This window comes from Schistocerca americana, chromosome 1 (genome assembly GCF_021461395.2).
Source record: "Schistocerca americana isolate TAMUIC-IGC-003095 chromosome 1, iqSchAmer2.1, whole genome shotgun sequence".
NCBI classification, from domain to species: Eukaryota; Metazoa; Arthropoda; class Insecta; order Orthoptera; family Acrididae; genus Schistocerca; species Schistocerca americana.
The window spans coordinates 589200888-589216498 of record NC_060119.1 but is presented as its reverse complement, the minus strand read 5'-3'; the positions used below and the strand labels follow the sequence as shown (position 1 = coordinate 589216498).

Here is a 15611-nt window from a genome sequence, read left to right as displayed (position 1 = left end):
TCACGGGAAAGCACCCATGAGCCAATTGTGGTTGAAGCCCCTTAGGAGCTGTAGCTTCTGGGGACCGTCCAAGTGTTGGATCATCTGGTTGTGAATGGAATCCGGGCCTGGAGCTGTGTCTCGTGAGGAGACATCAATTCCCATTCAGTGAAGGGTGCATTATAGGGCTCAACATGGTGCAGGATGAAACAGAGGGAGGTCTGTACAACTCTGCGTTTCTGCTGGAGAAAGGCAGAAGGGTAGGAAGCGGACGACGGTGCCGTCGCAAAGTGTGTCATGAGGTGTTCTGGGAGGACCAATAGATCAGTGCACAGAATACCTTGGACGTTCAGACCCTGGACAGTTGACTGTCGCCGGCGGCCCAGAAGGCTACGGAGCTTGGACCAAACCTGCGATGAAGAGGCACAAAGGAGGAAACATAGCGCTCCCAGCATTCCTTTTTATTCCACTTAGTAAGGTACCGAGCCTTAGGACTGAGACCCTTGAAAGTGAAGAGGTTGGCCTGTGAAGGGTGTCGGTTAAATCGCTGCAGCGCCGTCGGCAGCCCTGGACATCAACTTCCACATGCTTGGTCCACCGCGGTGACGGTCGACGACGAGGGGGTCTTGTGGATAGGGGGGACAGCTGCGCCAGCAGCATGAAGAATGGTGACAGAGATGCCTTGCACGACTACATCAATGGAATTCGAGAGGCAGGTGTCAAAGTGGGCAGCAGACGTATATAAAGGTCTTCACGCTGCAGAATGCCCAACATGGGGGCCTGTCTGGCTGGCGGCAGCAGGGGAACGATATGAACACCGGAAAGTGGTCACTGCGACAAAGATCATCATAAGATGACCAATGTAGGGATGCCACGAGGACAAGGGAATGAATAGTGAGATCGATACCAGAGAAGGTGCCATGAGCGGCACTGAAGTGGGTAGGGGAACCATCATTGAGGAGACACAAACCGAAGTCCATGATAAGTTGGTCAATTAGGATACCCCTACCGTTGAAGTGACACTCCCCCACAATGGATGGTGAGCATTGAAGTCCCCAAGGAGAAACAAGGGCGGGAGTTGCTGGATTAGGGTAGACAGTGCAACGTAAGGAAGTGGCCCACCTGGAGGGACGTAGACATTGCTAATGGTGATTCATTTTTCATTTGTTCTGGATATTTTATAGCTGATGTGAATCCATAATCGTAATTTTCGAATTTATTCTTAATTGACTACGTCTGTTGATCGTCAACTCAGAGTCTCGAGACACTGCACTGCAGTAGTTCACGCCATAGCATAGCAAGGCAATGGCGAGAGAAAACTGGTACCTCACACTGTGCGGGAAAAACGACAGTGTAGTGCGAGCACAAGGGAAAGAGTAGACAGCAGAACAAATAGAGATTCTGGTCGCTCCTGGAAGCGCACTCAGATAGCCGAAGTTCTTGACAAGGGCGAAATCCATTTTCGAATCCCGGTCGGACACAGACTTTCATTTGTTCCGAGATATTATATAGCTGACGCGGATCCATGAACACAATTTATTCTACCAGACTACAAGTTGTCTTTATCTGCGTTGCCAACAGACGATATTAGCTCCCTTCGTTTCCGGTGTGTATGCCTTGAGAGACACTGATCAGATACGATTAGTCTGTCGTTACCTACGTTACTCGGAGGCTAAAACGTCAACTGGTCATGCCGTCATCCAAATCCAGTTGCACGGTGCTTCAGAGGCAACAAAAATTAGATTTTCAGTATTTCAGACAATTATTGACCAAATTTAAAAATTTAATCTGTTGTCATAATTTATTTATTTAGAGGTATAATCTAACACTAAAAATCTAACACAACAAGTGTTAAAGTTAGAGATCACGTACACGTCTCGTGCAGCATAATTCGCGGCACGCCAATTTCCCAGACTACATTCATTTGGTGTTTGATAACCAGAGCACTAAGAGACTTCCAGCAAACTTTACACCTATTTCAAACCTTTTAAAAGCTTTTTCTCTCTGACACACCACACAAAATATGAAACGAGAAAGGTTTATCACTTAATACGTTTTCGCTGATCATTCAATAAAACTTCAGCATCAGGTTTGATGTTTTAATTTATTACTTCTTTATTACTAAATTTATTCACAACACATTTGCAGAATGTATCCACATTTACCACAGGATATACTTGTAAAATTATAGATCATCACTATATGATATATAGTTCAGGAGATATGCCGTCATAAACATTGAACTACATGAAAAATTATGGTTTCGCATCCTCACCATGTAGGTTTTACGTGCTTAACGTGAAATATTTCACACATTAAATTATTTTTAGTCAGACGTCTAAACATCAAATATATCTTCTTCTTTTGCTTACACCTTTGTCCTGCAGTTTTCGCAGGATCGGCATGGTTACAATGGATTTGGCAAGGTTAATTTGAGGGGGTGGCCAGATGCCCTTCCTGCCGCCACCCCATACACTCCAGGATGGAATCAGTGTACCCCAGCTGTCTGCGTCTAGTGCAGATCATGAAATAGTGTAAAAGTGGTTCAAATGCCTGCGAGTAATGTACCTGAGGCGGAACGTGGGGACCAGCCCAGTATTCAACTAGTGGGATGTGGAAAACCGCCTAAAAAGCACATCCAGGTTGGCTGGCACACTGGCCCTCGTCGTTAATCCGCCGGACGGATTCGATCCGGGACCGGAGCGCCTACCCAAGTACAGGAAGCAGCGCATTAGTGCTCTCAGCTAACCTGGAGGGTTTAAACGTCAAATATATAATACACATAAATTCATCTGTAAAGTAATCAGATCTCTGAAGTTGTTTTATTCATACGAGTTCGATTCTTTTAAAACTCAAGTTGCTTTTCTAACATACCTTGAAGAGTAGCAAAGTATAACATTCTTATTTTCATATGTCAGTTATTCATTTATTCATAGTTCCTCCCATACTCTGGCATGCCACTGTGCAAACATCAAACCTATGAAGCGTAAATTTCCTCACATCTCATTTTAATTTGGGTATTTCCTCTCTCACTCCTTTTCTTAACATTGAGACCTTTTTCTCGACTCTAACGCAATTTCTGGCAAATATATAACTGTCTTTCAGAAATCGGTTACCTATTTATTTCCCTTCTTCTTGTGCGTTTATTCTCGCGAGTTTCGCACAGTGAAAAGAATTAGATGAGCATCACTGCATGAGTGTACAGAGGAAATGAAGAAAACATCTATGTAGCGGGCATCTCAACATGCTAAGTGTTTTATCCCAACAACATCCTACACGTAATTTTAGCTCTGTGGATGTATTTTTACATAAACAACTTTCCAACGCTTCCAAGACCAATACAGCCAAGTACGATAACTGCGGATAACACAGGCGTCATAGACTAAAAGTAAATCACTCAAATTTCATTTATATGCTGAAAACTGACGTTCAGTCTTCTGTTTGCTTGTAAAAGCATCATTCAAAGTTACGAGGGAAGATATGACGCAGCTATTTCCGTTTAACATTCTACCTAATCTAATGTGCTCATTATGGAAGTGAAGAATTAAGGAACACTTTGGGCTATATACCAGCAACATACCTTACGCCTAACAACATGAGCGGTTCGTGGACGGCTTCCCCATCCCTAGATACTTTGGGCCTTAGCTGTGCATCGATGAATACCACCGGCACACAAGCACGTGCACACAGATCAGCCGAAAGACGAAGCCGAAGCCACCTCTTACTACTTACTTGCCTGCACAGCGCATGTGCCCTGATGCTCTGCTTCCAACCTGCACGAAGCAGATTCCTCTAGCGGACTAGCCGGATCACGAAACCTGCAACAGCTTCCAATCGACAATCAGAAGATGTTAACACCAGCATGCAAAGCTACCAGACAGACATTCATTTCTTTCAGCATGGCTGTACACTATTCTGTTATTAGTTTTATGGTGCTTTCTACTTTTCGTACATCCTGCACGGATGTTTGCTGGTGTTTACTGTTATTATTATTATTATTATTATTATTATTATTATGGTTTCTGTTTTCAGTGTGAACTAAAAGTCTTTATTTGAACCATGTACAAAGTTCTCTCCCTGTCTTAGAAGAATGTAGCTAAGACCCCATAAAAATGAGCATTGCTTAACATCGCCAAATTCTTAGAGTGCGTAAGCTAATAGTCAACATGAATTTCATTAGTAAGATGTCAGTTGTTTCACAACAATGACGCTGGACGAGACATAAGAACTGGTGTGACTCCTCGACCATTTACACTGAACTGTTGACGTTTGGCTATAGGTGCTAAGAAACGCTGCTTAAAGGTATTTCTACTCAATGTTTAGCTAGTAGCAGTGTTACTACAGCAAACGATATGCATACTCAAAATTCCTCATTTTATTTTTACGCTGTTGCCTGTTTATTCCAATCGACTTAAATCTCTAACAGATGCATGACTTCATTTCTTTACTCTGAACGAGAAAGTTTCTCTTTTGACTAACGTAATGACGGTAAATTCAGTCTTAGAGTAACACGAAAGGTTTTTAATGTGAGAGCATACTGCCTCTTTGCTTACCTCAATAACAAAAAACTCCTGAGCTATATCAAAATTGAATATATATAGAACCTTGTAGTACAAATAAATTCTTTCCATATGTATGCGTAAATTTAATCATTGTCCCTGAGGTTACTGAAACTTTCTCCCGTACGTTCACATTATGGGAAAAACTGAGGGTATTTTCAGTGTTTCTTTATTCAAAATAAGGTTATCTAAGAGAAACAAAAGGAAATGCAGCAAGTGCACATTGCATTCTTTCCGTGATAACGGAGTACTAGATTTACATGAGAATGCTATGCTCAATCTTCAGTGATGCTGAGGCTTTACCCGTATACAGGAACTCACGGTACATCCTTTACACATTAGTGCGAAGACAATGCACATCTTACATATCCTTGCGTTTCACTGTCACGCCGAAGACCAATACAATGTCTGCGACATCCATATAACGTGACTACCGAACTGAGGCATTCACCATGGTGGCAGCAGAGCTCTCTATGTCTAATGCAGAAGCTTCTTTCGTTATTTCATTACTGATGAGTGCACTTATAAGTTAACAGAGTGAAAACGTCCTGACGATTGTAGCAGGCTAATAATGCAGAAACGCACGTGTCAGATGACGAGTTATATTCGAGGTTACTAGGTACTTTTGCGAACATGATATTTCTAAACTGAACGTAGTCGGGATTTGTGTGCGCTGCTGTGCTGAGCTTTTCTATGACGTGAGTTTCGTGACTGTGAGACACACTAAAGTAATAAGCACACTTACTACAGTGAGCATTACAACAATTTTCCCTTTGCTAGATCACTAGTAAACCTTACACCTTCCGTTATTAGATCTGTTTGTCAATTTCAACTTTTGTTCCCTTTTGGACACTTCATTAGCTTTTCTGTCTGACTATGAACCCAATTGCAAAAACGATTCACGAATCTAAAATGCACAGGAACCACAACCAATAGTTTTGATCAACTTGTGGTTTGGTACTGAATGATCGGTGTAACGATTGTTGAGCCCAGGTTTTCAAACTCAGCTGTTTTCGGGATGAAACTTGAAATTACTAGTTTCAGCTACGTTTCCAAGACTGCCTTTTAATTTTAACAGTCATATACCGATAAAAATGCGTTATACGTTTTGAAGTAACGAAATGTTTACTCACTCCAAAAGGGTTTTATTGGAGTCGGAGTGTCATCAGGAAAATTGGAACAATTTCGCATAAATCGAGATATAGGACGCACAAACTCTAGAGCATTGGTTTACTAGAAATTTTTTTCTTGTTTTGGCCCACACAACCTGCTCCAAAAATATGGAAACCGTAGAGGCGGGAGTGGTAAGGGTTTCCTTACGACCGGCCGCCGTGCATAGGGGGAGGGGGGTGGGGGCTGTAGTTCTGTAGCTGAAGCCTTCGCACAAACACGTATCTCGCAGAACTTGTAAGCTACAGCAAGCAAGTCTGTAAACCATCGCATCAACAGGTTATGTCAGCACCACAAGCAATCCGATAAATGAAAAAAAGTTGAAAATCTACAGTCTCTGACTAGAGCACCGGAAGAAAAGCATCACACAAATAAAGGATAAATCAAATGTTGTCCACTGTCCAAAAAAAAAAAAAAAGCCACACAGGGTGATTCCGTGACGATGTTACAAACTTTCAGGGATGATGCACCAATTTTGGATAAGGGACCCTGGTTAGGAAACGACCAGACCGAAAGTAATGAGTGAAAATTGTTCAGATACCTCTGACATTAGAATGGTTGTACCGGTACTGTTGTTGGTAAGATTTTATGGTAGGCCATTTTCAGAGGTACTAGTATGGATAAAAAAAAGAAAAATGTCTAATAAAAACAGGCTCTAAAATACACTCATTAAGAACCATTAGCACTTGTTCAAACATTTCTTATACTGAAACTTCCTGGCAGATTAAAACTGTGTGCCCGACCGACACTCGAACTCGGGACCTTTGCCTTTCACGGGCAAGTGCTCTACCATCTGAGCTACCGAAGCACGACTCAGGCCCGCTACTCACAGCTTTACTTCTGCCAGTAACTCATCTCCTACCTTCCAAACTTTACAGAAGCTCTCCTGCGAACCTTGCAGAACTAGCACTCCTGAAAGAAAGGATATAGCGGAGACATAGCTTAGCCACAGCCTGGGGGATGTTTCCAGAATGAGATTTTCACTCTGCAGCGGAGTGTGCGCTGATATGAAACTTGCTGGCAGATTAAAACTGTGTGCCCGACCGAGACCGTGTGTATGAAACTTGCTTCGCAGATATACCTTGTACAACGAACATCCGCGTCGTGCAACTGCTATAAAGCACACAGGTTAGAGCTCATTGTCTCCGCTATGTACTTACTACGAAGCGTGGTAATTGTGACTGATCCGACCGTTAAACTTATTTTACGTTCACCGGTACGTTTCCGGACACGTGTTTCTCATCAAAACGTAATCTACAAAACCGCCTCTACAACCCGTAGAAGCCTCTGATAGGAACTGTGTCCCTCAAACCGGAGTCTTGTGGCAATGAGACCAGACAGAGACAAGCGGACGGCAGACGCAGCAGGCGACTGAGTGAGTGAGTGACCGGCGGCTGGGCGTGGCGCAGTTCTACGCGGTGCCGGTGCGGGAGGAGCCGAGCGGCGCGCGGCTGTCGGAGCGCGAGCTGTGCGCGCAGCTGATGCACGTGCTGCGCGAGGCGCCCAGCCTGCCGCCGGCGCCGCCGCTGGGGCTGCTGACGGCGCAGCGCCGCGACGTCTGGGCGGCGCACCGACGCCTGCTGATGCAAGGTGAGTCCGCGCCGTCCACCGCTAACCTACACTGTCTGGCTACAAACCCCTACGTGGTGCGGAGCTAACCACTAGTGTCAAAGGAGGCAGGCAGGCAGTAGAGAAACAGTAGCAGAATGGGCCGATTACAAAACTCAGTCACTCCGAACGTGAACTAGTCACACAAATTCATCACGGACATTTCAACACTTCTAAATCTGCCCAAGTCGACAGTTCTTTTTTATTCTTTTTTTTTTTGGGGGGGGGGGGGGCGGGTGTATTTGTGTGGTGTTATCGAAGTCTGATCACCTCTGGTGATGGGAAGGTACAGGTAAAAATTTTCTCTTTATTTTCTCTTTATTTTTTCATCTTTTGTCCAGGGTTGGCATTCAATTGGGTCCTTCAACCTGCTATCCTTGGGTTTCATCTCGAGTGCTCCTACGTTTATCACGTTTTCTTATTTTTACCTTCAAGAGGGAAGTGATAGTTTAGGGTGGATCAGAAATTACTGATTTCGGAAATTTGCCTGGTCTATTGTCCCTACCGTTCCGAGGTGATGTATAATGCCCCGCAAAGCATCTCATTTGTCGAAGACCTTGTCCTTAACTTTTTGTTTGAGGTCTTTCTCCCTGAGTTCAACGTGACGGTCTCGGGTGCGTACCCACCAAGGCGTTCCCGTGATCCAAGTAAAAAACGGATCCCGGAAGTTTTTTAGTCGCTGTCGCATGTGACTCCCCAGTCAAGCCGAAGAATACGGTTGGTTTCACCGTGGCATGGTATAACTAGAAGTTCGTGCGTTAGTTTATGTCCATAGTTTTGAAAAATGGAATAAGTACTTTCACTATTTTCATGCCTGCTGTTTTCTTCTCGCTTCTATGTCTTGTGCTTAGAGCTTTTCGTCAGGATGGACGCCCAGTTACTTGACACTTTACGCCAACAGGATTGGGTGGACCGACATCCGTAAGCGATTGTTGATGATGGGTTTCCTCTTTGTGAAAATAATAGCTGTCTTTTGGTTAGATTGATTTTGATACTGTTGTCATGGGCCCACTGTTCCAAGGTATCAAACTGTCTCTGCATCTTTGTTAATAGTTGGTCCATCTTCTTGCCGGTAGTAAAAAACGGGGTGAAATTACAACGAATACCCTTAGCTGCATACAGGCGTTCATATAAGTCAACGGGGACAGTTGAAAACTTGTGCCCCGACCGGTACTTGAACGCGGGATCTCCTGCTTACATGGCAGACGCTCTATCCATCTTTTTTTTTTCTTTTTAAGAACAAATTGTGAGGAATAAATAAGGAAAAGTTTTTTTTCCCAAAAGAAAACAAAGACTCCAATTCTACTGGTTTCTCCGTCCAGTAAACAAAAATCAGTCTCCTTCGTCTTGTTGGCGAAGAACAAAAAAAAGTTTCTCAAAGCCAAAATCAAATGTCTTTTTCCTTTAAGAACAAATTATGAGGAATAAATAAGGAAAAGCTTTTTAAGTCGTCGTGCGACTTGTAGTTAAAGTCCAGTTCTTACAGGAGCTCCTGAAGTGTATCCGCCTACAGCATGCTAGCTCGTCCAAACGTGTCTTCTCATGGCGTAGGCGTGGGTTCTGGGTAGCAGATCTATTCAGTTCGGTTCGGTTTATACAGTTTTCAGCTTCTCAGGGCTTGGACGTTCCAGCTACGAGGTGGGTCATCGAAAGTGCTCCGTAAGAAATTGGAAAAATATTGTTTATAGCGTGGGTTGCGTAACAGGACGCAGTGTCGTTCGTTGAGATAAGTCCAATATCCTAGCGTAGACTTGTCGCCAGAAGTAAAAAGATAGCGGATCGTGTGGCCACAGATCCAATTCACAGAGTTAGTTTTGGCGGGGGGGTAGAAAGTCTTATCGGGGTACAAAAGCACGTGGACGTCGATCTGAGCCGGTGTCTGGCGAGTAAGAAACGCCAAAATTCGCCGCGCAAGTGTCCAGACGTCTAGCGCTGTGCCACAGTGGAACCGGTGGACATCCGTGTCATCCACTCCACAGTGGGTGCAGAGGGATGAATCGGCGAGATGGATGCGGTGCAGACGATCTCGGTTAACTTGTTTGCCATTCACGGTGATGTACCAGGCTGATTGAACATCTGATTCGAGAAAACGCGCATGGATCGCCTTCCATATGTGTCGCCACACGTACTGTGGATACTTACGTTCGATGGGGTTGGACGGGCGGCACTGTTGTAACAATTCGGAGACTGTTTTCGTGAGGTACAAACGTGTAAGTGGTAAGGACCGGTAGATATAACTGAACTCCAGGAAAAATCGTTGGATGTAATAAAAGGGGGTTGGAATGGTCGATACCAGTACTGGGGCGGACAAGGAGGCCGGTGCAAAGTTATGAAGCAGGAGGCTAGTAAGGCTCTGCGGGCAACGATGCCAAAGTTTTAGTTGGGAGCTGACGTATAGTGCCTTGACACGAGTCGGCACGTGGATGAGTCCCACCCCGCCACGATCTCGTGGTAGTGCAAGGGATTCATACTGCACCTTGAATAACATCCCCGAGCTGACGAAGGAGCCGAAAGCCATCAAAAGTCGTCGCGCCAGGAGATTTGGGACTGGTAGTACTTGAGCCACGTGTGGTATAGGGGAAGCATGATACATGTTCACGTATTGCGCGCGTTGGATAACGTCGAGAGCTCGTAGCCGGTGATGTGCGAGATTTGCTCTGATTGTCTGTAGCAAGCGTCTACCATTGATAGTCGCTGAGCGGCGCAGGTCTGCTGTGAAATCAAGTCCAAGACACCGTATGGTGGCGGCGACACTAAGGGGGGCAGCGCATCTCTCCGACAAGCCCTCACCAATGAGCAGGACCTTGGATTTGGACACGTTGAGGCAGCTCCCCGACGCTTCGCCGTAAGTCGCCACCCATGTCAGTGCTGCTCGTACTTCATCTTCACTGCGCAGATATAGTACTATGTCGTCTGCGTAGGCTGTACAACAAAAACGGTGGCCTTGCACAGCCATGCCTTCCAAACGTTGGCGAATGCCCTGGAGCAGGGGTTCCAAGGCGAAAGCATACAAAATTGTGGAAAGAGGGCATCCTTGTGTAACAGATCGTGCGATGACCAGGGACGGTGTAAGACGACCATTGTACATGATTTTAGAGGTTGCATTACTCAACAGGCGCATAACCAGTGTGACAATACCGCCAGGAAAACCCATATGCTGAAGAACTGTCCGTAAATAGAAGTGGTCAACACGGTCGAAAGCCTGGCTAAAGTCCAGTGAAGCCAAGGCGCCAGGGAGACGCTGATGATGCGCTAATGCTATCATGTCTCTGTAACGGCAAAGGGCCGTACGGATGTTGTTGTCGCCTCCTAGGGAAGTCTGGTCGCAGGATGTGACGTAACGTGCGACCTTCCTGAGTCGCGATGCCAGTAGCCGTGTGAATATTTTCATGTCGCTGTTGAGCAAAGGAATTGGTCGATAGTCCTGGACCCTCGATAACCCGCGCGGTTTATGTACGGGGATAATAATTCCTTCTAGAAAGGCGCTCTTGACCACTGTCATCGGTGACATCAGCTCTTGTGCGATTGCCGTCCACGTGGAATCCAACAAATAGTGAAAACTTTTATAAAATTCGATGGGTATACCGTCAGGTCCAGGAGATCTGTTATCGGAACCCGCCTTGATAGCGTCTACCACTTCATCTGTGGTTACGTCGTCTTGGAGGTCATGCACTGCATCCTCCGGAAGAGTGTTCGTAGTAAGCTGAGCGACTTCTGTGACCAGTGCTGCAGAATGCGGTACGGCTGCGTAGAGCCCGGCAAAATGAGCATGGAGAGCACGACCGATGCTTTGTTGGGTGTCGTGCCGGCGCCCTTCCACATCAGTGAGGACTTGGATCAGAGCTCGTCGTCGTCGTTGTCTTTCCTGAAGAAGGTGGTACATCGACGGACGTTCTTGAGGGATTCGATTAGAAGCTCGAGAACGGACTACAGTGCCTTCTAAGTTACGCCGCATGATCAAGGAGATCTGCGCCTTCGTGCGATGGACCATCGACTGCCGGGCTGGCGAGAAAGGCATCGTCGTACAGTCACGTAGAATGGTGTAGTAAAAGTGCAGGGTATTAGTTTGCCACGCCTTTAATTCCTTCCCATAACTCATCAGAGTCTTCCTGAGGGTCGGCTTTGCACAGGAGAGCCACCATGATAAGGTGGAGTCATAGGCTTCTCGACGATGGTGGCAGCGTGCCCACGCTTCTTCGACCATACGGCGACAGTCTGGGGAGGTCAGGTGAGCGACATTGAGTTTCCACAGACCACGACTATACCACACTTGCTGTCGGGCGAGAGTGACGTCACAGAGGTACGCATCATGGTCTGAAATGGCCAAGGGCCAGACTTCCGCATGACGTGTGCCTTCAGCAAGGGAGCGGGTAACGTAGATGCGATCTATGCGGCTTGATGAGTGAGAGGTGTAGAATGTATAGCCCGGTTGAATTCCGTGGAGCTTCTTCCATGTGTCAACAAGTCGGAGACGGTCGATGACCACTGAGAGAGATGCACAAGGGGAATGTCGCGGGAGTTGGTCCGCGGGCTCTTGTGTCGAGTTAAAATCCCCACCGAGTACCAAATCGTCCTGCGGACCGGTGAAGAGGGGTGTGACGCTTTCGGCAAAAAAAGTTTGACGGTCATTACGGCGGCCAGTGCCGGACGGAGCGTAGATATTAATAATACGCACGCCGAACAGTGTCAGGGCCATACCTCGAGCAGTGGGGAGGTAGATGCCGTCCTCTGCAGGGAGTCCGTCGCGTAGCAGGATGGCGGCGCCGCTACCGGTATCGGATGCGGGGGAAACATGGGCGTTGTATCCGGTGGGAACTAGGAAGTCAGCCACAAACACCTCTTGTAAGAGTGCTATATCCACATCCGCAGAGTAAATAGTGTCTCTGAACATGGCCAGTTTATGGGGGCCACGAATGGTGGCAAGATTCATCGTGGCGATACGATATTGCTGCGTGCGGCCATCCTCAGTATGTGCAGAACGTGCGGTAGAAGTAGCCGGCAGGTGGAGACCCGCCGGTGGTCCCGCCGTGGTGATAATTACTGGCGGGGCGCCAGCCCCTGTGTCGCCGAGGTGGACTCCTGTGCAGACACGCTGGCAGTCTGTTCCACTTCTTCTTCAACGTCATCGGCCCAGGAAGCTGACGACGTGGACATGTGACCGTCGCGTACTTCCGGAACGGGTGTTGTGGATTCCGCAACATGAGTGGCAGGGGGACCGCCGTCATCATTCGTTGACAACGGCGAGGACACTTCCCTGGCTGGGAGAGTAGGCGTCACAGGAGGGGCGCCTGTTGCTGCCACATCGCGTGACTGGACGCAATGTGGGAGATCACCGTCAGACATCAGGTCGACATCTCGTGGGGCTGTCTGAGAAAGGGCGTCATCGGAAGGCGTTCGTCGTCGTTTCCTGTGTTTGCGAGGCGACCGCTGTTTTCTGATGTGGCCTTCTGAATCAGAATGTGGTCGCCCGTCGTCTGACGCCGAACCCGTCTGGACAAAGGCAGACGTCGGCACGACACCGAGGTCGACGTCCATGGTTCCAACAGGAACATCGGTTTCGGTCTGCAAACCGGACGGTCCTGAAGCGAGCACTGGAGGCGATGCCGTTCTTGTGTCCTCGGCGCGTTGTGCTGCGGCGGGTGGCGTTGACGATACTGCTGGCGCAATCGAGATTGGTACGACGGGGTCCTGTGCTACCTTGGCGTAGGTGATGGGTAAGGACGTGACCGTCGAAGCGTGGGTCTCTTCACGTAACGGCGTCTGTATTAAACGGCGGTGTAAGCATTGGGAACTACATGTCCCTCCTGGCCACATCCTGCGCACGTTCGTGGCTGTCCATCATACATGACGATGGCTCTCACACCGCCAATCAGCAGGTACGATGGGACATGTTTCGTCAGCTCAATTTTTATTTGCCGGACGCCATTTAATACGGGGTAGGTCGTAAATGTTTGCCACTTCTCCGCGACGTGACCCAAGACGGTGCCATATGGTTGGAAAGCGGCAATGACCACATCCTGAGGCACCTCGAACGGGAGCTCAAACACCCGCAATGTCCGGAGACCGAATCCAGCATGGGCGACCGTCACAGCTCCCATATGTCCATCAGAGTGTTTAAATTTCAGTCCGGTGGCATGCAAATTTCCTCCGTCGACATCTTGATGTAGACAACACTTCCAGTGATGGAAAAATGTATGCCGATTACGTCCTGGGGGTTCAAACGTAGATCCTCACGTAGGAACTGTTCGATTTCGAAAGCTCTGGCTCGTGGATGTTCGGCCTGAAACGTTACTTTGATCGTTGCACGGCGGTACGAGTGCGCCATGGTGTACTTTAGTACTGGACTTGATAGACACAAACACCGCGACGCGGAAGTAAACACCGCCGAGAGCGGAGCGTCGGACGGCGCGCGGAGCAGCTCCGCACGCTAGCACGGCTGAGAGCCGACTGTCCATCTGAGCCACCGAGGACACAGAGGATAGTGCGACTGCAGGGACTTATCACTGGCACGTCTCCCGTGAGACCCACATGCGCAACTTCATATAAGAAATGGGGAGTCACCTGCATAAAGACTGATACAATGGTACAGTGAGAATGCCGTTGGCGCAAAAACTGAAGAGTAGCGCGGAAGTTACGGGTCCTTGCGGGATGAATCACGCTATACCTTTTGGCGTTCTCATAGAAAAGATTGGATTTGGCGAATACCTGGTGAATTTTACATCGCATTAACGTAGTGTCGACAGTGAAATATGGAAGAGGTAATGTTACGGTATAGGCGTGTTTTTCGAGGCTACGGTGTGGTCCCCTTATTGCGGTTAAGAAAACACTAAATACTGAAGTATATCAAAACATCTTACAACGTTGTGTACTGCGTACAATAGAGGAACAGCTCAGAGACGGTGGCTGTTTGCATCAACATGACACAGCACGCTGGCATAAAGCAGAATCTGTCAGGCAATGGTGTTTGGACAACAGCACTCTAGAAATTGAGTGACCTTCACGTAGTTCCGACCTGAAGCCAATGGAACGTCTATGTGATGGGTTAGAATGCGGACTTAGCTCCAGCCCCCAACGCCCAACATCACTGCCTTCTCTGCTTTAGACTACTGAGGAATAACTAGCTGTCATCCTCAACAGGCATTCAGACGCATCACTGAAAGCGTCCCTAGGTTTTCAAGTGGTCATAAAGTCGAAGGCTGGACACACCTAGCTTTAATGTCCACTAATAGGTGTCCGAATGCTTTCTAACAGATAGTATATTACTACTTTTATTTCGCACATGGTCATCGCTAATAGATCCGCTCTACAGAGGTGGCTCTGTACCTCCTGGAGGAACTACCGAATCTACGCTCCCCATATCGCCTCCCCACTCTTACCCCACCCTGTCCCACCCAAGCATAAAACCACCTTTCTGCAATGCAGAGTTAGAAAATTTTATAATTCTGCAAGCATGTTTCATAAAAATGAAGCATTATCGAAAAACATAACTTAAATTAAGTATATAGAAGAAAAGCTTTGCACACAAAAAATTAAATATCTCACTATTGTGACTAAATTACAAATTGTATGAATTTTCTAAAAAAACTTAAAGTAAAATAAACCCTTGTCTCATTGTTTAACGTACCTAAAGTACCTTGGGTAGTCAGATGTAAAATGGAGAACAGATTTTATTTGCTCCTTGTAAATTATTAATGGTGCACAAACTATAGAGCAGAAATATGAAAGATATTGTTATAATTAAGGATAGAGAAAATATGCGCCTTTGGGAATGGTTATAATAATTTTAGTATGATTTCTCTTTTTGAAAATAGCAAACTCTCTGAATAATGCTTTGAAGTCAAGCTTAGCTTCTGTGTCGTATTGCAATGACAAAATAGCTACATTAGACAACTAACTTTCTTTCTTTTCTCTGGAGTTTATCTCGTCTATGACGGGGTCCGCTTTCTCAGAGTTTGGTAAATTCTATTTTAGTATTTAACTTTATGGCTGGACGCCCTTCATGACGCCACAGTCGTTAAGAAGAGATGGGGGAGGGTTGAGGCTCTCTATGGTGGGTAGGGGGGGAGGGAGGAAGGTCTTGTACACCATGTATCTCTGAATCTTGTAAACTATGAGACGGAATGTGGGGATTACTTCAGAATTTGCCTAAACAAGGACAGGAAACCACCTAAAAACCTCACCGCGGATTCTATCTAGCATCTGCTCACCTCCCTGTCTCGCTAACCAGGGCACTGCTCGTAACGCTATACAGTCAGGTCTAAATTAGAAGATTAACATCTCCCCTAGCCGCAGGAG

General features: G+C 46.8%; 1 protein-coding gene across 1 annotated transcript in view; it reads left to right on the top strand.

The window, feature by feature from the left end:
- Window positions 1-15611, top strand: part of LOC124579407 (choline O-acetyltransferase) — a 258555-nt gene that overhangs the window by 164492 nt on the left and 78452 nt on the right. The window contains exon 4 of the mRNA XM_047131242.1: window positions 7157-7298. Within this exon, the coding sequence (XP_046987198.1) occupies window positions 7157-7298 (142 nt within the window). The remainder of the gene's footprint in view (window positions 1-7156; window positions 7299-15611) is intronic.